This window comes from Lactuca serriola, chromosome 8, assembly GCF_051521515.1.
Source record: "Lactuca serriola cultivar US96UC23 chromosome 8, Lser_US96UC23_V15, whole genome shotgun sequence".
NCBI classification, from domain to species: domain Eukaryota; kingdom Viridiplantae; phylum Streptophyta; class Magnoliopsida; order Asterales; family Asteraceae; genus Lactuca; species Lactuca serriola.
This window is the reverse complement of record NC_136415.1, coordinates 271,387,471-271,410,005: the sequence shown is the minus strand read 5'-3', so window position 1 is coordinate 271,410,005 and position 22,535 is coordinate 271,387,471. Positions and strand designations below refer to the sequence as shown.

The following is a 22,535-nucleotide window of genomic DNA, read 5'->3' as shown; positions in this document are numbered from 1 at the left end:
TCGTAGTTGAGCGCATAGTTAAGGAGTAACTAATACATTTGTCAAACACTGACTCTATAATGGGTTGACGCCCGTCTAACAACTGAATTAAGTTTCTTGGGTGATCATGAACGTACACATCCAGTTGTCAAGCCAATCATAGAAAATGATCAATTTATTTTTATTTTATTTTTTATAATTATAAACAAAATGATAAAAAGTATTAATAATATCAAAAAAAATTTAGACAAGTTTATATGCTGTAAATTTCTTTGGTTTTCCAGACTATAAATATTTTAATATTTAGGGACACATACAAAAATCCTTATTATAAAATATGAACAGGATGAAAAATAATTCTACAACTAATGTACGTCAACCATTTCTCACGTCACTGTCTTTGTTGAGCCACAACATTCAATACATACGTATAAATGCACTTCAAGTAGAAAATGAAATTAAAGTGTAATGAAAAAACATATTGTAGATTTTCCGATCTAAAGTGTACAAAACAAAATTATTAAACATCAAGGAAAAAAACACACACACACATTTCTTTAAAGTTCCAATTTTTGTTGGCATGAAATATAAACATGATAACTGTTAAATGAAGTCTTATCAAATAACCCCATAATAATAAATAAAATAAAATAAAATAAAATAAAAAAGTTTACCAGGTAATTAAACAATACATTAATAGACATAATCAAGTTTATCAAATAACCACAAACCATACACAAAATAATATCGCAAAAACCAAGTCCAAGGAAAACCACACTTCATCTCTAGGAACCAATAGTAAATCTATAATTTAAGCACCAAAAATGCTCGTTGAAGACACTGCTAACAAGAATGCAGCAAAACTCAAGATGGATTTAGCAAAGACAGGTGCATGACACTTGAGCGCGTTTGAGCGAACTGGAGAATTTGTAGAAGTCGATGAAGGCATTCCTCCAGATGTAGGAGGGAGGATCGTGGCATTATTGGTGAATAGCGCAGCATCTGGTGAATTTGATGGTAGCTTCAGAAGCCCTAAAATATCAAAATTTACAGACATTAATCTAGTTTAATATATAATACTAGTTTATAACCCGTGGGAACCACGGTTATATAGTTAATTAAATTTTTAAAATAAAATCTAAAAATTATTAATCAATTATTTTAAATAAATTATTAATTAAGAGATTGTTTTAGTTATATAAATTTTAATCATTGATTTAAAAAAAATATGAAATGATATCACTTTATAATTTGTCTTAAGCTTATTTTAATTTTTATTCTAATGTTATTAATTTAATGTAATTAGAGTGGGAAATTTAAAATTTAAAATTTGAAATGGAGAATCAATAAGTTTACAAATATCATGTATTAATTAGGAGATATAATATGATGACACATGGCAAAAAGAAAATAAAATATGCATTAATTAAGAGGTTTAATAAGATGACACATGTCAAAAAAAAAACTATTCTTTTATTAGATAAGAAGATATTGATTATTATTTATTAATATAAAAGACGAAACATATTTTACTTAAATTTGTTTTAAATGCTAATGACTACATTTATTTCTTTATATATGTGTCATCATATGCAAACCTAATGTTAAGTTAATATATTAATTAATAATAGCTTTTATTAGAGATCAAGAATTTAAAATACTTTACATTCCCTCTTCTTATTTTAATAAAAAAAATAGTTTTATTTCTCTTTTAATGTCATCATATTATAATTAATATATATTTTATTTTTCTTTTGTGATGTCATCCTATCATGTCTCTTAGTTAATGCATGTTATTGATTATCCATTTCAAATTTTAAACTTTAAATTTATCATTCTAATTATATTAAATTAATAGCATTAAAATAAAAATTAATACAAATTTTAAAATGATATAATTTTACATATTTATTTAAATCAATAATTATAATTTTATATAACTAAAAGAATCTGTTAATTAATAATTTATTTAAAATAAATGATTAATAAATTTGAGTTTTTATTATTAAAGTTTAATTAATTTTGTAATCATAGTCTCATAGGTTATAAACTAGTATAAAAATATATAAAAGCAGTCCTAACTTCTACGTGAATAATACTAATCCGAGAAAATTAAACGTGTTTAAAGTTATAAAAAATATTCTTTTAATCAACCTTAAACAGAAGTTAAGTTGTTTAGTTTCCTAGCTAGGGAGAGCAATTCCTTTTTAAGGAATTTTATGTTTGAGGAGCGTTTAGTGTGCTTTTGATACTTGAAAATATTATAAATTCCAAAAGATACATTAAACTCCACTAAACATCTAATTTCGTTTTTGCTTTTCACCTTTGGCAAGCATTCTCGATTCTTTTACCACCCTAATGCATGTCAAACTGTTATAAACTTGAGCTAAGAATTCAAGTCAAAATCTTATTGAGGCTATAACACAGTTTGTATACGTTAAAATTTTGGTTATGAGAAAATATTAAACTCAAATTACTTCTTATGCATGCTATTTAACTGCAGTTTGTTCTCTACTAAACATACGTCTGATAGATTTCATTAGCTTTTGAGTTTTTTGATACGTACAGCTAGCGCTTGAGCCTTAATCAAGAAAACCATTTCGAATTTGAGCTGAAAATAGAATAAAGATAAGAATGAAGATTACTTGGGCAATCAGCGATGCTGGCATTAGCTATCTTACAAGCTGACGACAGCTGAAGAAGCCGACTCTCTTGAATATTCAACTTCTGCAACGTAGGATTTGTGCCATTATGGATCTGCTGTATCAGAAAACACAAACACGCTGGATTACTCTCTTTCATCTCCTTAATCGAATCACAGCACTTCTGCTGCGGTGTCGCCTCCTTCCCCGTCGCAAATGCCACACATGTCATCACCGCCGTCAGCTTGGGAGCACACTGCTCTCCTAACGACTGTACATCCTCCGCCGCCCTAACACAACCGCATACCACCATCAAGACCAGCACAGACACATACCATTTCTTAAACATTTTGGAGATCAGTCTTTTGGGTGTGATTAGGTTGGTTTTCTAGATTTTTATCTAGAAATGGAGAAGGGGTTAATGGGAGGTTGGTGCAGGAAGTAATGGGAATGGCAGCTGGTTGTTGGGTTGTATTTATTTCATTTTTTAATAAATTTGATGAGTTGTCTATTGACCTGTTTGTCCACGTTACATTACAATGCATTGATCTTTCATAAATAATGTTTTTGATTTTAGTATTGGCTTAATCTCGTTTAACAAAGGTGTTGATCTTTATTCTGTCAACAAAAACTGAAGTAATTTTGTTTTCGTTTGCCCGGTCTAGCATCCTGCTAGGGTGTGTGTATATATGAAAATCACGCTGTTTCTATATTATTAAAAAAATACTGAATAGGAACAACTAAATACAAGACTGAGATTTATTTAGGATGATAATAAAATAAAGAGTAAATTATATGAATGGTTTTAGGTTTAGTGCCTAGCAAAGCTCAAATGATTCTTTGTCTTTCTGATTTCTTTATTATTTTTTTTAAATGATTTGTTTTTCGTTTAATCCCAAAAACATCAAACCCCACCCCACTTCTCTTGCTAGAGCGTCTAATGGGTCAAAATCAACAATTTAATGAGTCAAAGTATCTTAGCCAGATGTCATATTTTGAAGTTGAAAGAAAATCTGTACATCAAAAAGTTAATTTGAACACTTTATGATTAGGATCAGGGTACCTGTTTCAATAATAATTATTATTATTATTATTATTATTATTATTATTATTATAAACTAGTGGAAAATTTTTTATAAAAGCCGCTCCGTAAAAGGCAACAAGGAAAATAAAATAGTTATAAAATGTTAAAAGGAAAAGCAACACCAGTGAGTCCAATTCCAAATATCAAAGTTTCCTCTATTTTTTACCTAGCTATACATCAAAGTGTAAATATTGTACGTTCACCATTTTGGCCGCCAAGACCCGAGTGTTGTTAAGAAAACACATCATTCCTTGCTTTCAAACGAACCATAGGAACTCGTAAAAGATGGCAATAACGATCTTTCTCTTCTTGGAACACCTACCCCAATGAGCCGTAAATTCCACCAAACCATCAACAACTGAAGCGAAATAATGAAGCAGGATATCACACCATTTAAACACCCACTCCAACATCTCCTTAGCAAAAGTGCAACCAACCAAAAAGTGATTAGTCTCATCGGGATCGGAGGAGCAAAGCTGACAAACCAAACCTACAACATGAATACCCCGACGTAACATGAACTTGGTGAGGAACTGGCAGCCAATCATCAACAAGTTCCAATCCAAGCTCACGAGATGGAAGGCAAAAACGTATTCTTTTGGGGGGAGACTAACTCTTATCACTTCTGTATTGGGTAATCTTCCCACGTATTATCTCTCGCTTTTTAAAGCTCCCCTAAGTGTAATTGAGAGGCTTGAAAAGATAAGAAGATCTTTCCTATGTGGGGAAGTGATGAGAAAAATAAAATACATTGGGTGTCATGGAACAAAGTCACTTGCCCTAAACAACTGGGTGGTTTAGGTGTTGGTTCCATTAGGGCTATGAACATTGCTCTACTAGTTAAATGGTGGTGGAGACTAAGGAATAATACATCAGCTTTGTGGAGTAAGATTATATGTGGAGTTCATAACCTGTCCAACAAACCGAAAGACTATCTCTCCAAGAAATCTCTCAGTGGTGTGTGAAACAACATAGCAGGTGTAAAAAATGATTTGGAATCTATGGGTATAAGTATTAATGACATATTTAGACAACATGTCAAATCTGGGGACAACACCCAGTTCTTGAATGATATTTGGATTGGATCATTAAAATTAAAAAAGGTATATCCTGCTCTTTATGATCTAGAGGCTCAAAAGAGATGTTTGGTGAAGGACAGAAAAAATGTAACTGGAGGTACCAGTTGGTGTTGGAAGTCTAACCCATCAAATTATTTAATTGAACTCAAAAATGCTAGTAATCCTTCTCATAATTTGATCAGGTGGTGTAAGTTAATTCCCATAAAGGTATTGGGCTTCGTGTGGAGAGCAGTGCAGGGTCGTATACCTTGTGCTATGGAACTTATCAGAAGAAACATTCCTATTGATTTCATATTTTGTGGTATGTGTGTAAATCAGCAGGAAGATGCTAATCATATACTCATCAACTGTCCGTACGCAAGTATGGTTTGGAGAAAAATTCTCAGTTGGTGCGGGATTGATGATATGGCAGTTAACACAGTAAGTGAGTTCATTGACTTTACTTCTAAATGGGGAAACTGTGTAAAGCGAAGAAAAATACTCACTGCAAGTTGTTATGGAATGTTATGGGTTCTTTGGAAATCAAGGAACAACAGACTATTTCAAAGGTTTGTTTGTTTCCCTTCTCAAGCGGTCGAGAATATTAAGTCATTAGTTTATCTATGGCTCAAATGTAGGGGTAAAAAAGGAATTTGTAGTTGGGAGAGTTGGAATGTATCCCCCTTTTTTTATTTCTTGATATGTAATTGACTGTAACTCCTTGTCCCTCGTCTAGTTTCTTACTAGCGTGGGTATATTTATAAAAATTCTTGGCCGTTTCCAAAAAAAACCCCGACGTAACAAAGGCGACGCTGAAGGAATCCGATCAAGAAACGCACGCCAAATGAAGCAATTAACTTTCAGGGGCACCAAATGAACCCAAACAATTGGATTTGAAATTGATATATATATATATATATATATATATATATATATATATATATATATATATATATATATATATATATCAAGGTTGCAAAAACGCTCGACGTTAGCTAGTCAGTGGACTAGGATCAAAGGATTAATCGGCTAGGCGGAGATTAATCGGGGGATTAATCGGACACCATTAATTGCTAATTTGTTGAATTTTAAAAAAATAAATATGACTAATATCATATCAAAGTTCGTAAATACCACTAATATGATAACAAAATAGGTTAATATGATTAATACAACACTAATCATGCTTCAAATAATTTCCATTGAGATAAAACTTCTTCAAAATGTTAAAATTTCATTGTTTTATAATGTTTCACTCATAATGTATGCAGGGATTAATCGTTAGGCACTCTCTAATCAGTCGAGTAGTGCCTAGGGATTAATCGGAGATTAATCGGGACCTAGTCAGGATTTTTACAACAGTGATATATATATATATATATATATATATATATATATATATATATATATATATATATATATATGCTACGTTATTATATTCTAACTATTTATTCTGTGGATGTAGAGTTAATTGTGGACCAATTATTTTAATTTTTTTTTGAGAAAAATGATTAATAAATATTATTGAATTAAAAATAATTGAAAAATACTATCTAATTTCATTTTAAAGGTATTTTAGTCGATTAACATAAATTTAAAAAAGTAAAATCACAGATTTTAGGAAAATATTAATTCTCTTACCTTTAAAAATCTTATTTTCGTGGATAATAATTATATTAATTCGGACATTATAAAAGAATGTGTTTTTGATTATTTTGAAAAAAACATTTTATTCTGATAGAATACTATAAATATATATTATCAAGATTAATATTTTTTAACGAGTACAAATTTTATACGAATTTTACTCTTCTAGAATCAATAATTAAAGTCATTCTTACAGAATAAAACTATGTACATAAATTCCATTTATTTTCAAAAAATACGACAAATAATGGTTAACAATTACATTTGTTCTTAAATATTAAAATTAAGAAATGTTAAAAATCAAACAAAAAAAATTGAAATCTAAGTAAAACACTAATACATTATGAGAGAATATTATTGTTAATCAATTCTCACAGAATATATTGCTACTTCTCATATGTTGTAACTATGTATTCCCCATCCGATGTGAATGATAGAATTTGTTTCCAACATTTCGTTAACCCGATTTTGTCTGAGAAAAATACACCGATTTTGTCTGAGAAAAATACAATAAATTGTTAATAGTCAAAAAAATCTATAACTAATTTATATATTACAGAAAAAAACAATAAACAGTAAAATCAAATAATCATATAAATATAAATTTCTATCAAAAACCGGACAATGTAAAAAAATTTCCTCTTGTTCACTTTTATGCACTTGTTTACTGTGTTCCTTTCAAGTAAGGAGCATATAGATACCCGACAAAAGGGAGCTAAATTTCGTATAAATTCAACGCCACAAAAAGAAAAAACTAATAAATCTTACAATTTATGAAATAATATAGATGCACTAAATCCAATATACTTGCAAACAAAATCAATTTTTGTGGGCCAATAATGACAAAGTCGTTGCTAACGGATCTAGGCAACAACAATAATGCAACAATGAAATTTTACTATGGTAATGAAAGGGGATAATACCAATGTTTTAAAATTTGGATCCCGGTTCAACCGGTTGGACCGTGACTCGGGGTAGAAGTCGGGTCAATTAAGAACGGGGTTTTTTATAAAAATATGGACCGGATCGAACTGGTTGGGTTTCCCCTAAATAGCAGTTCGACCGCTTATGTCGAACCGGTTAAAACCAGATTGACCCGTTTTAATAGGGTTTGGATAGTTGGATACAAGTAGCAAACGCCAAAACAATGAGCCGTTTGCGGTTTTTTCAATGTTTAAACTTTGTGGACATCAATTATTGGTTTATATGTTTATTTATTATACATAAAAGTAAAAATATATAAAAATAGAAAAAGACCATATACCGGGTTGACCCATGAAAACAATCAAAACAAATGATTAGTTATTTTCCAATAAATCACAGTATATAAAATAAGAATTGATGAAGAAGAATGGAAGCTATGATAGCATCAATAAGTTCAGGTGATAATGGTTGAAGCAAGCAATGCTACAATAGTGTAATGATTTGATGACAGAGAGAGCTCCTTTCAATCATATAAATTTCATTTTTTAAGTTCAAAAAAAGATTTCACTGAGGCATTTCCTGAAACACTTCATGTGCATCAGTGTACAACTACGAAAATGTTGAAAACATAAATCGTGTGTAGATAAACTTAATGGAGTTGGAACTTCATAGAGACAGATAAATTGAATAAAAACACAGCAAATACTTATAAATGAGATGAGGTTTTTAATGTTTCCATGAACAACATTCTTAACCCTTCTCCAAAAATGAATTTCACCCACGATCTGTACAACTCCATAATTTCTATAATTGCAATTGACAATGAATAATCATTGTAGATCAAGGTTTGAAAAGATGGAAGTATGGCCAGAAGTCTCATCAGTAGATGAAGTCGCACAGGAGTTATGCACGTAAAACACATAATAAAATTGCTATAATTTCTATTTAATATTCTTTTAAAACACATAATAAAATTGATTACTCACAATGATGGTTGACCACACAACTCCTCAGAAGAATAAGATAGATTTAGTGGGTTCTGCAATTAAATCCATAGGTGCAAAAAGTAAAACCCTATCATACAAAAACAATGATATGGGAAATCAAGTACATATAGAAAGCCAACAAATTAGCAACGATAAATACAAAGAAGATACACTCACCAATATGTCATATGTAATCAGTTACTTCATCATCGACATCTGGATTATTCCCAAACCAAATGAAGTTCAAAACCTAAAACCCAGCAAATGAAAGCAATTAATATCCTCAAAAACCAAAAGGTCCAAAACATATCACCCATAAATAACATATCGTTACTTTCATAGCATACAAATATAAAGATAGAAAGACCTGGACTTGTAAGGTGGGAGAGGGAGAATTGAAATTAACGAAGACAAAAGAGATGCACACATTACAACAAGTATTCAATAGAAAAAGTTAGCAAAGCGTTGGCTTTGTATCCCAAGAAATGCATCTTCAATGGTTACGTTGATTCTCAACTATAAGAGAAGAAGTGGAGGCTACGGTTTTGAAGAGAAGCGGGGTAGAGATTTGCTTCCTGATTTCGTTCCTGATTTATTGCAATTAGCTTGATGAAGATAATATTATTGTTGACTGTTTAACGAGATTTAAGAAGAGAATAATTCAGATTTTAGAGAAATAGGAGGGTAATTTCATAAGTTAACTTGAGCAGGAAAAGAAGGCAAAAGAGTATGGGCAAAAATGCAATTTAACATTCAACAAAAATTAAAGATGTAAGTGGTAAGGATTCTTTTATTAAGAAGGGAGATATATATATATATATATATATATATATATATATATATATATATATATACAAATCAATACTTTTTTCTCATTCATCTCTCTTGCTCCTATGTCGTATTTGTTTTCTAGGGTTTCATGCCACAAAGTTCTCCACACCATCATCAATATCGGTCTGCTATTAACTCGTCAGCCCTATCTACTATCATTTTCACTCCAACACCACTAACGTACACCACTCCACACCATCAATGCTCATTCATCCACCCTTGTTGTGGATCCAATGTACAAGGAGTAGGGTGGGTGGGCCCCAGATATGTGTCCAACAATATATATATATATATATATATATATATATATATATATATATAGGGTTAGGTTATTGTCTTCTAACTAATTATTGTGTGGATGTAGAAATGAATGTGAACCAATCATTTTCGTTATTTTAAGAAAATGATTAATAACTATTATTGAATTAAAAATAATTGAAAAATACCATCTAATTTCATTGTAAGAGAGTATTATAGTCAATTAACATAAATCTAAAAAAGGAAAATTACGGATTTTAGGAAATAATTAATTCTCTTAACTTTAAAAATCTAATTTTTTGAATATAATTATATTAATTTGAACATTCTAACAGAATCTGTTCATGATTTAAAAAAAAAAACATTCTATTCTTAGAGAATATTATAAACATATATTATCAAGATTAATAATTTTGTAAGAATACATATTTTATATCAAACTAATTTTAATATTTTTGAATGATAAGTATAGTTATTCTTAAAGAATACAACTATGAACATAAAACACATTCATTCTAAAATAATACATCTAATATGGTCTAAATAATATAATTATACATATTATAACAAATAACATTCTTAAATATACAATTCTTGAACAACTGCACTTGATCTTTTTTTTAATGGTCTAAATAATCGACTTGATTACAACTATTCTTACGAAAATATGATGTATTATCATAAAAATGTACTAGAAAATATACTTTTTCTTGAACTCGATTCCAAGTCTTCCTTTTGTATGTGATTGTATGTTTTGTAAACATTTTGCTAGAATGATTTGTAAATATTCTGCAAGAATGATCTGAAATAAGTTATAAAGACTCTCGAAAGTAGTTGCATCAATCTAGAAACGAATAAATTGCAAAACCTTATGGAAAAATGGAAGCCCAAGACTTATTTTTCCTTGTTCTTGGGCCATGATGTATCCAAAAAATGACATTTCCCAAAACCAAATAACTAGGCCTGACAATCGTGTCGTGTTCGGGTTGGCGAGTTGGCGGGTCAAAATATATCAACTCAAACACGACCCATTTAAGTGTATAGGTCATGGGTTGGCGGGTTTGGAACATAAACCCATATATGACCCACCAACCCATTTATTTATACGGGTTCACAGGTTGGCGGATTCGTGGGTCAGATTTGGATTCGTGGGTCAGATTCCATAAATAAATTTGACAATTAAACATGAATAAATTTTTGATGGTTGATGCAAACATATCCGCATTTTAGACAATTAAGTCTTAAACATCCAAATGAAAATTAAAAACATTCATAGAAACATTGTCAAACTTAACATTAATACAAACATAGATAATTCAAGTGCTAAAGTAATAGCTACATTTCCCATTTTTTTCTCCCAAAAAACAAAGTTAATTCTCCAACACCATTTCAATACCTGATTTCGATCACAGAGTAACAGAGGGGAGAGTGAGATTGTGGGAGACGGGGAGACTAGAAGTCTGAAAGAGGGAAATACACTCATACGCGATTTGATTTTGAAATTATTATTTTGGGCAAATGGACAAAATGGTTACAGACTTAGCCTTACATGTGACATTCCCAAAATCACGGCCAGAAAAGACCGATTTTCATTTATGCTTTTAAAATAATTTCAGAGTAAATCCTTTTGATTTAAAAGGGTTGCGGAATTTGTTCCCAAAACAAAATATGATAAAATAAAGTTTATCAAAGCATTTCATCAAGAGATGTGTTTTCATTAATTAACAATATTCGGGATGTCATGTTCCGATACAGACCAAAAGCATAAACAATATAAAATAGACCTTACAACAGTTATTTATAACTACTGATCTATAATCCAAAATCTTTTGTCAAGTCCACCCATTTATACTCTTGTGTCATTACCTGTAATGCAAAGAAAACTGAGTAGGTCAGGCTTGGGAGCCTGGTGAGCATGTAGGGTTTTCAACCCACAATAATACATTTATTATATTGAATTATTAAACAATCAACCCAAATACTCATAGATATCAAAACCATACATATCACATAGATATCAAAACTAGGGTTTATATTAATTCTTGAAACGATTACACAAAGGTTCAAGTTAACCCTATACTATGCCTCTAATAGGCTACACCACAAGTTACTATTCGCATCGCTACTTCATAACTGATTATTGGATATAAAATCTTCATCCTTGATTCGCTTCGTCGAGGATCATGTGGAATGCCCTTGGCTTTGCTGGTTCTTTCTTCTTCGGGCAATTGATCGAAATATGCCCTTTTTCGTTACACTCATAACACACTCTCTTACTAGATGCACATTCATTGGCGTAGTGCCCAGTCTTTCCACACTTGAAACATGTAACCTCCTCGCCACATTTTCCTAAGTGTTTCTTCTTGCACTTATCACACCATTTCGCTTCCTCCCCTCCTCCTTCGAACTTTTTCGAACCAGACTTCGAGAATTTTCGCTTCTCGTCGGACCTTGAAGAACCTTCATGCTTTCTTTTCTCACCAACTTCAACTCTCTCCAGACCCTTCTCTCTTATCTGGGTCTCAACATTCCTGGCTGCTCTAACGTTCGTTTTCAAGGTAGTTGCCATTTTGACCGTTGGGCCAAAGTCTGTGGGCAATCCGTTAGCAAACCTATCGATCTTGGAGAGTTCAGTAGGCACCAAGTAGGGGAATAGCTTCATCCTCTCGGTGAACGCGGTGGCATACTCATCCACACTCATCTTTCCTTTCTTCAGGTTCTGAAATTCGTTGTTTAGGTCTATTAGATCTATCTCTGAGCAGTATTGCATTTTCATTTGCTCCAAGAATGCTTCCCAAGACATTTGCATGGCTTCTCCTCTTGGCATTGTATCTGCCAACAACTTCCACCAGCTCAAGACTCCAGTCTTCAGTTGTCTAACTGTAAAGACAGTCTTCTGTTTGTTGCTACTGTCACAACTTTCAAATACCATCTCCATTTCAGAGATTCAATCCATAATCTCAACAGGATTTGGGCTCCCAGAAAGACTTGGCGGCTTGGCTCCCAAGAAATTCTTGTACATTCGCCCATCCTTGTTGTATCCCCTTTCCGAGTCATTCCTTCGTTCTCCTTGAGTCCTAACTTGACTCACAGCGCGACTATTGTTTCCTTCCTCTGATTGTTCGGGAATCAGATCGGGTTCCTCAATAGGTATGATAGGTTCGTCCCTATTTTCATGTAACATCTGTCGCATCTCATCCCTTTGTTCGGCTAACATAGCCCGAATCATGGCTTGCACCCCAGCCATCGTTATTGGTTCTAGTGCTGCTGCTACAACAGGTATTTGCTCAATCACTGGTGGTTGATTCCTGTTTTCATCCGCGTTTCCAACGCCACTCCTGGTTCTTACCATTTTTGATCTACACACCGAATAAGGTGAAATTAGATCCTCATCCACGATAGATAATTAAATCATCCTTATCACTCCGAAACATTTACATGCTAGTTCTAATACCGTAGACATACGCTTAGAATCCTAAACACATAAGGTTTCCAGATCCGGTCAGCAACAGACCATAGATCCGAACAAATAATATCATATATGGCAACATATAACATTTAGCACATAAAAGCATTTTAGGCATCACTCCTTAAATAAACTAGTGCTTGTGTCAATTTAGGTGTACTACCTAACATATTTTAGACACACTCCTCCCAATCATTACTTAGCATTCTAAGTTTAAGTCTAGAAATTTCCTACAAATTCCTAGTTCGCTTAAACTAATGCTCTGATACCAACTGTGACATCCCCAAAATCACGACCAGAAAACACTGATTTTCATTTATGCTTTTAAAATAATTTCAGAATAAATCCTTTTGATTTAAAAGAGTTGCAGAATTTGTTCCCAAAACAAAATATGATAAAATAAAGTTTATCAAAGCATTTCATCAAGAGATGCGTTTTCATTAATTAACAATATTCGGGATGTCATGTTCCGATATAGACCAAAAGCACAAATAATATAAAATAGACCTTACAACAGTTATTTATAACTACTGATCTATAATCCAAAATCTCTTGTCAAGTCCACCCATTTATACTCTTGTGCCATTACCTGTAATGCAAAGAAAACTGAGTAGGTCAGGCTTGGGAGCCTGGTGAGCATGTAGGGTTTTCAACCCACAATAATACATTTATTATATTGAATTATTAAACAATCAACCCAAATACTCATTCCCATTATCTCCTTTATTTCTTAAGGATTTACCCTAAGAATCAACTATCATTTATCCATTTATTCCTAAGGATTGACCTAAGGAATTGACACAAAGTCCACCACTGCCAAGGTCCACAAATTACGATTGGTAAACACTTAGTTCAGCATAGTTAACAAACACCTAGTTCTAACACTCCTAGTGAACAATTAATTCAAAACATCTGGTGAATACTTAGTTCTAAAACACTTAGTGAACACACTCAGTTCAACAACGCCAAGTGAACACATCTAGTTCAAAAATACTTAATGAACACATTGAGTCCAAAAATACCAAGTGAACACATAGAGTTCGGAAATAACTAATGAACACATTGAGTTCAAACACCAAGTGAACACGTAGAGTTCAAAAATACCTAATGAACACATTGAGTTCAAAAATACTTATTATTTCGTCTCATATCAACTATTTCATCTACCCATGTTCTACCCAACATATTTGTAGATGCAAACACATATACAATTTAAATCTTTTAAAACATGTATAAAACATTATTTCAACATCTATCTCAAGTAAATAAACATTGTATAAACACCTAGCACGTACTTCATAGCAAATACTTCATATCTATGCGATAGAAGAAAGTGAATATACATTCACACATATAACAACAAAATATACACATAACACGTATTTCGTATAAAATACTTCGTATTTGTGCGTCAGAAGAAAGTAACCATACACTCACTTGATCAGAAGATGATCGGACAGCACTACGGCGTATAGAAGTAATATTCTTTGGTAGATCTGGAAGATCTCCACAAAAATCGAACTTCTCGCGGGCAGAGCTTCGGCTCGGGAATCACGCTCTTCGGGATTCTCAGGGCTTCAGATCTTGCTTCGGGACTCTGGAATGATACCGGGGCTTCGGGATACTTCTGGCACGCAAATCGATGCAAAACGGGAGAGAGAAGAGAGAAAAATAGCAAAGGAGTCGGCTGCCCTCGCATCCTATTTATAGGAGGCTGGAGCCTCGGAGTACGCGGGGCGTACTGCCTCAGAATCGTCATTGCTTACGTATCCGAAGAACTCGAGTGCGAGGCGTGTCATGCTTCGTTGTACGCGGGGCGTACGCTAGTACGCTGGGCGTACTTCGGATGAGTCTGATGACTCCTCTTCAGATAATGCCAAGATTTAGAATTAAATTTAAATATTAAATATTTAATAAACTTCGGAAATTCATATCTTCTTCATACAAACTCCGTTTTCGACGTTCTTTATATCCACGCGAAGGTGAGACTACGCTCTACAACTTTCGTTTAGACTTCGTCGGCTAATTTTGACTTTATTTTTATTATTTATTTTTAGTAGGCCCGGACAGGAATACTTCGTTATAAATTCATAACTTCTTCGTTTGACGTCCGTTCTCGCCTAACTTTTCATCGCTTCGATACCAACAACGAGATCTTCGATTCTCGTTTAGATTGTTTCGGCTAAAAACCGCTCGATCTCAAATCGAGTATTTCAGGCTGCATACCGCTAAGTCGAAACTTCGAAAAATCATAACTTCCTCATACGAAGTCAGATTTGGGCGTTCTTTTTATGCACGCTCACGGTTTAACGTATTCTACAACTTTCATTTAGATTTCTAAGGCTAAATATCGCTCTAACGTAAATTCACTTTTTACGTCGCGCTGTGTCGTGTCGGTTCTGTCGCGAAACTCCGACAGGTCATAACTTCTTCGTTATAACTCGGATTTCGGCGTTCTTTATATGTACGGAATCCTTGTAACATATACTACAACTTAGTTAAGATTATTCATTCTAAATAATCTTCTATCAAAAAGTCATTTTTGACACTCATCGTCTCTAAATTGACTAGCCCTGATCTACGGGCGTTACATTACAGGTTACGACTTACGACCTTAGGCCATCCACCACGAGTCAAAATGTCAAAACAGTCAAATGGTCTCTAAATCAATGGTATATATATTATATAATACTTATTAAATATTAATACTTGATACATAAATACATTTAAAAATAAAATAATTTTTTTATTAAAAATATAAACGGGTTGGCGGGTCAACCCGTTTATTTTTTGAGAAACTCATATATGACTCGTTTAATAAACAGGTTGGCAGGTTAGCGGGTTGGCGGGTTGAAAAACTCAACCCAAACCCATTTATTTCGTGTCGTGTCGTGGGTCGTGTCAAAAATTTAGTCACTAAAAAAGATAAAATGACATTTTTACCCCTGTGAAAGAAAAAGAGAAATTACCATGGCTGGGAATGAGGGAGCCTGAATCTTTGACACCAACATCTCTCTTGATCATGGACTCAAGGAGGTCACCATAGAGAGACCCAAAGAAGTTGAGGAAACCGAACCCGATTGCACTGAAAAAATAAAAAATAGAAAATACATATTGAGAAAGTTTGAAGGACTGAATATGACAAGATTTAAAAGTATAAGTGTACCCGAGTGTAGAAGTAGGCCAAGAAAGAATCTTTGATAACAACACACAAGTGGCTATGCAACCGGTTAAACCTACAAGAGCTCCTTCCCATGTTTTCTTGGGACTAATACTCGTAAGTGGAGTCCGACCAAATGCCTGGAATGAAACTCAAAAACATTAGTGTCATTTATTGAGGATGGATTACTTATTCAGCTAAATTACATTATTGTAATAGTAACATATTTAGCCCATTTTCTAGCAAAAGGTCGGGATCTATAAAAGTCCCAATACAAGATAACCACCAAGTATGTTAACCATCTTACATGTACAAAATATAGCAAACAAAACTTATGGAATTACATGTTTTGTTAACATGCTTAGTGGCAGGTTGTATTGGGACATTCATAGATTTTAACCATTTACCATATAACTTTTCTCCTACACATTTCATTGAACACCTTTAGGCACACCCCAAATCATCATGCTTTATAGAACATCACTAATGAAATCAAAAATTAAATTGACCAACATCAAATGGATTAAAAATAAAAGACGCCCTTAACACCATTACCAAATCGCATACCAAAATTTTACCAAAAATAATATAAGGATATGATTATTTGCGATTAGAAATAAAGAGGAAGATCGTTTCATGGTTTGCGAATAAAAAAAGATATAAGAATATGATTACCTGGTCAATCAGAACAGTGACATAAATGGTGATGAAGATAATGTTGTTGTACATCGATGAACAATAGAGAATGGAGGCTATGTGGTGGTGGGTTAGGGTTCTTTAAATGACGGGCTGGGAAGGGCTACTAGAAGATGATGCTAGGAGATGAAGTCGTGATTCTGATGCAGTGGAAGGTAGAAGCCATTGTAGGAAAAAGCCATTCAGAGGAACGACACAAACACGAAGGGTTTCGTGTCTGTAAAAGGATCTGTAACGGATCAATTAACTGAAAATAGGGGGTTTGGTTGCACGGCTGTTGCAGATGAGGCGGAAGCTCTAGCGGCTGGTGGCTGAGTGATGGATGATCTTTTTCTAGACATATAGGGTTAATAAGGATGAACAATCGGTGATTTAAAATTGATTTTCCAATTAAGGGGTTATCACCAAAGGGGCTTCTAGCTATCCGGTGTTGCCCTCTCTCCTAGAGGTTGAGGTTCAAGTCCCGTCGTGGACATACGTGGATTTAAGGTGTAATTTAGAAATAGCTTAGATTTGTCGTTTCATAAAAAAATTAAGGGGTTATTAATTCATTTAACAATTACCAAAAATAATTATTGCTACCATTACCAATTATCTACACACAATACTCATTTAGAATCCTTGAATATTTCCCTAATGTCCCCACTTAGTTAAGACTTGGCACCCATCGTTTGAAATTTTTAGAAAAATTTGACTCTCCTTTTTTTTTTGTAATTCACTTCTGCTCACTCTTTCTCGATTTTATAACCTAACCACCCATGTGGATTTCTTCTCATTCATCACAGTCGTTGCCCCCATGTCTCTCATGTGTGATTGTGGGGGTGATCATCGGCCAATGCCAGTGTCACCATCGTCTGAGTGAGCACCGTTCACTAGCGCCGCCTCTTTTCTTTTCTAGTATCACCAATGATTGTTAGATGGACCCCCCCCCCCCCTTGTGTTTCAGTTTGGATCCGTCACTGTCTTGTCAATCTTTCCTCACCCGTCAATTAAGGCTACATCACCTCCGATTTTCATCTATGGTAAATGTTAGATAGCCATCGCATGACTCCTAAACCTATGACTTCTTCTCTTTCGATTTTCATGAAAGAAATAGAGAAAGATGAAAGGCATAAATGTCTTTTAATTTCATTCTTGAATGCTTTCAATAGCTTATGTTGATGGCGTGGGATCTATATATCTAGGCCTCGATTTTTCTCTTCTCTATTGTATGAATAAAGCACTTTTAATTCAGTTTTTGCCTCCCAACATCTTTAAAGATATGGAACGTTTCTACTAGAAACAAACACATGAGTAGGTATATGTTTACTTACCAGTAAGTTTTCTATTTTTTCATTTTGTTTACTTCGTATAGGTTGTGTATGAACTACACCATATGAGATATTTTAAACATTTAGTTGTAATTAGGAGTTCCTTTTAAGGCTCGCATATAAAATTATCATATAAATTTTGAATTTTGAATAGTTTATATATACAACCTACAGAAAGGATACCAGGTTAATTTCTTATTTAAAACATTCTTCCACAAAAATATTAACACGTGAATCCAATATAGATTTACTGGATTTTGTATATATAAACTATTTTCAAATTTTTTGAATCTAACTTTGCTTTATAAATTTATAGATAAATAGTGACGTTCTTTGATTTTTATGCTTTAATTATTCAAAGTATATAAACCTATGTTCTTTGATATTTTTTGCACTTGGATGTGTTTTTCTAATAAAAAATAAAGGTGCTATGAAGATTGTAATCCAGATACGTATTAATAGAACCTAGTAAATTGTATTCATAAATAAATGATTATTAGAGGTATATTTTATGATGGGAATGGCTAAATAAACACCCCTAAATACTTTTTTTAGAACGGCAGGCATGAATTAAAATTAAAACACTAGCCAGGAGCTAGGAGGAACAAATAGTCACAAGTAAACAGAAAATCAGAAAAAAAAAACAGACAGAGAAAAGAAATAAGAACTGGAAAAGGAGCTAAGAGAAATTAGACTACATCCTGCCGTAGCACTCCAAAATTGGGTCACAACACCACTCGAGCCACCTAAGCTTCCTTCCCTTCCGATTCCTCGCGTTGATCCAAAGATACGATAATGATTGTACCTCGAAAGGCAAAGTCGATTTTGAGCCAATGGTTTGGTTTGAGCGGTGGGATTTGTTGTTCCTGTATCTCCAAATTATCCATAAAAATACCAACATTATAGCCTCATGAATCCTTTCCAGTCTATTATGCCCCCCTAAAGATTCTTTACATTTTAGCAGCTCCATACAATTACTTGGATAATTCCCCAATAACCGCCACCAGTTGCAAACCTGCGCCCATGCCTCTTTTGAAACCGGGCAGCCCACAAAGATGTGGTCAACTGATTCTGTGGCTTCATGACACATTTGGCATAAATCTGAGGAGCTGATACCAATCCTATATAAATTTTCCATGCATGGCAGCCTATTATGACTGGTTCTCCAAGCTAAAATGTTTACCTTACCCGGGACAAGTGGGTTCCAATTCCAAACAGCATCACTACGGGGCAGGGTCCGGTTATCTATATACTTTCGTAGTGAGGACACAGTATAAATACCCGAGTGATCAAGCGACCATGACCATTTGTGTGAACCATCAGGATTTAATGAGTTTTGGAAGAAACTAAGAAACGGCACCTGATCTTTTTCTAGAACTGGAGGCAGGCAAGCAATCGAGCCCCAGCAGCTACTTCTTCTTCTAACGGCCATTGGTCGTGCCAAACCACCCTCTGAACCATGAATGGCTTGAATTACCAAGGCCCAAATGCTGTCCGGTTTGGTTCTGAATCGCCACCACCATTTACCCATGAGGGCAATATTCTGCGCTTTCAAACTTCCAACCCCGAGCCCCCCTCTTTCTTTGGCTGCTAGAATTTTTTCCCAAGCAACCCAGGCCATTTTACTTGCTTCCAAACTCCCGCCCCAGAAAAATTTCATCCGAATTCTTTCTAGGGATTTAAGTACTTTTGCAGGGGCCTTATAAAGCGAGAAATAAAAGGAGCCAAGGCTATTTAGAACAGAATTGCATAGCGTCAATCTACCCCCAAACGACAAGGTGGAGGCTTTCCATCTCGAGAGTTTCGCTTGAAATTTTTCGATAATGGGCTTCCAATGAGTTTCACGAACCATCGACACACCAACTGGGAGACCTAGGTATGTGATCGGGAATGAACCGATCGAGCAGCAAAAGCTGCGAACCACCAAATCCAATTCACAGGATTGGACACCGAGCCCGTATATTTTGCTCTTTGACATGTTAACCTTGAGCCCCGATGCTAGCTCGAAACACCGTAATATTCTGATCAGATTTTTAATGTTTTCCAAAGACCATGATCCCAAGAATATTACATCGTCAGCATATTGTAGATGCGAGATTGTTGGACCACAATGAGGGAGCTGAACGCCGCTATAAACACCTTTTTCCTTTGCCGATTCTAGGGCTACATGAAGTCCTTCAGCGGCTATGATAAACAAAAAAAGGGGACAACGGATCCCCCTGTCTCACACCCCGCTCCATTCTGAATTCCTTTGTTGCTGCACCGTTAATAATAACCGAGATCTTTGCTGAAGCTAAGCATCCACGGATCCAGGCTCTCCATTTATCCCCAAAATTCATTTGCTGCATGATTGACTCCAAGAAATCCCAGCTGATACAATCAAAAGCTTTTTCAAAGTCAACTTTGAATATGAACGCTTTCTTTCTGCACTTCTTTAACCAGCTAATTACTTCATTGAGGATTAAAACACCCCTAAATACTAAAAAAAACAACCTATACTAAAAAAACACCCTTTAATGATTAAAAAAAACTTACTTTTTTATTATGATTAGTCAAATGTAATTATTAGTTGATAAATAAATAGTAATTACTTTTTAACTTTTAATTAATATATATTTTTTGTTTTTGTTTTTAATAAATATAATTTTATTAAAAAAACGTAATCTTTAAAACATACTTTTTAATTTTTAATGAATATCCATTAATTAATATATATTTTTTGTTTTTGTTTTTAATAAATATAATTTTATTAAAAAAACGTAATCTTCTAAAACATACTTTTTAACTTTTAATTAATATCTATTAATTAATATATATTTTTTGCTTTTGTTTTTAATAAATATAATTTTATTAAAAAAACATAATCTTCTAAAACATGACTAAGAAAAGAAATATATAATCTTTTAGCCCATTATAAAATCCAACCCTATCTCTTTTTTTAAAACTCAAAACCCTAAAGCCTTGTCATAATCTTTGTCGGGGCTGTGGCCTCTTTCCCAAAAAAAAAACATTAATCTCAATCTCCATCTGTTTCTTTGACTGTCGCCACCGGAGCATTGTTGTCATTGAACTGTTCGGTCTCTATCTCCATATGTTTCTTCCTATCGATATTTCTTCCTCACGATCACGAACTCTCTCTTTTCTCTTTCTATTTTTTCTACACTGTGGACGAACGTTAATGTAGATGTTGTCGGTAGGCTGCCGGCGTGTTCTAAGCGGTAGCCGGCCGTTGTTGTAGGCGGCAAAGGCAGTGGTTGGTCGTTGACTAAAACGTTATTTTTATATATAAAAAAACAATAAAAATATGTTTAAAGGTATAAATAAAATTTAAAGGTATAAGGTATTTATATATTGAAACTATATATTTGAAAGAGTAAGTATACTTTTAAATACGGATACAAATACCTTCAAATACGAGTTATATACATTTTTAAGTGAATTTATACGTTATAAAATACGTTTATATATATATATATATGTATATATATATATATATATATATATATATATTTAAGAATAATATAATTAATAATAATAATAACTATATTATTAATAATAATAGATTTAGTATTATAGTACTTTATATATAATATTTCAGCTATTAAAATCGAAAAGTTGTTTAGCCTGTTGGAAATTTCGCAGCCATGTTCTATAGTAGGCTAGGGTTCAAATCTTGTAAATGACATATTTTTCGGATTTTTGGAATCTTTTGATTAAGGAATAACAGGCTGATCAAGGCCTTTTAAATAAATAATTAATTGTATTTAAAATTCACATATTACAATGCTCACAAAAGGTTTCAGTCTTTTTACACATTTCCCGGTGTGTTTTTAGTAGTAAATGGTTGACTTAAAAAATAGGGTGTTCATGGGTTGTGTATTTAGTAGCTTCATAAATAATAGAATAGTATATGAGTTTGTGTGTTATCAATTTATGATTACAATTATAATCTTAAATGACTAACGTATATAATGTATATGGATTTGTGTCTTATTCGTTTATGATCAAGTTATAACCATATATGAATAAAGTACGATTATAATCATAAATGACTATTATATAAGGGTATTGATTTTTTTGGTGGGATGTTTAAACTACATCAATGCATTAAAGTTGGCGAAGGGATTAGGTGGTAATCACAAAGACATACTGTATCTAACTTCTGAGGTATGAGGTATCACATCCTCGTTACACAAACAAACGAATTTCAAAAAATAAATAAATAAATAAAATTAAATAAAAAATAAAAAGAGAGAGAACATGTTCATGTTGAAATAGCCTATTACAAGTCAAAATATTAACCAAGAAAATAAATAAGAAATCTACAGTAACTGTGCTTTAATCAATTACATGTTTAAAACTGTATTGTATCTTTTTTTTTCTCTACATCATTTTCTATTTATTAATTTATGATTATATCTATTTTTGATATTTTTATATATACATTTTTTTATGATTATACATGTATGTTTTTATTGCTACATTCTGTGTTTA

The 22,535-nt window shown here is 33.1% G+C and overlaps 1 protein-coding gene across 1 annotated transcript; it reads right to left on the bottom strand.

Moving 5' to 3' along the window:
• Positions 1-648: 648 nt before the first annotated feature.
• Positions 649-3,038, bottom strand: LOC145069843 (non-specific lipid transfer protein GPI-anchored 1-like). Its single transcript, XM_079016786.1, has 2 exons — positions 2,625-3,038; positions 649-1,011 (listed from the first exon to the last, which is right to left on the bottom strand). Exons 1-2 carry the CDS (start codon positions 2,968-2,970, stop codon positions 791-793), a joined length of 567 nt encoding a protein of 188 aa, XP_078872912.1. The 5' UTR covers positions 2,971-3,038; the 3' UTR covers positions 649-790.
• Positions 3,039-22,535: the final 19,497 nt, after the last annotated feature.

Excerpts from the sequence above, each read along its gene's own strand:
- LOC145069843 (XM_079016786.1), bottom strand. The coding sequence starts at position 2,970 with ATGTTTAAGAAATGGTATGTGTCTGTGCTGGTCTTGATGGTGGTATGC. Across the intron at positions 1,012-2,624 it reads CAGCATCGCTGATTGCCCAA|GGCTTCTGAAGCTACCATCA; the intron begins GTAATCTTCATT and ends TTGATATTTTAG.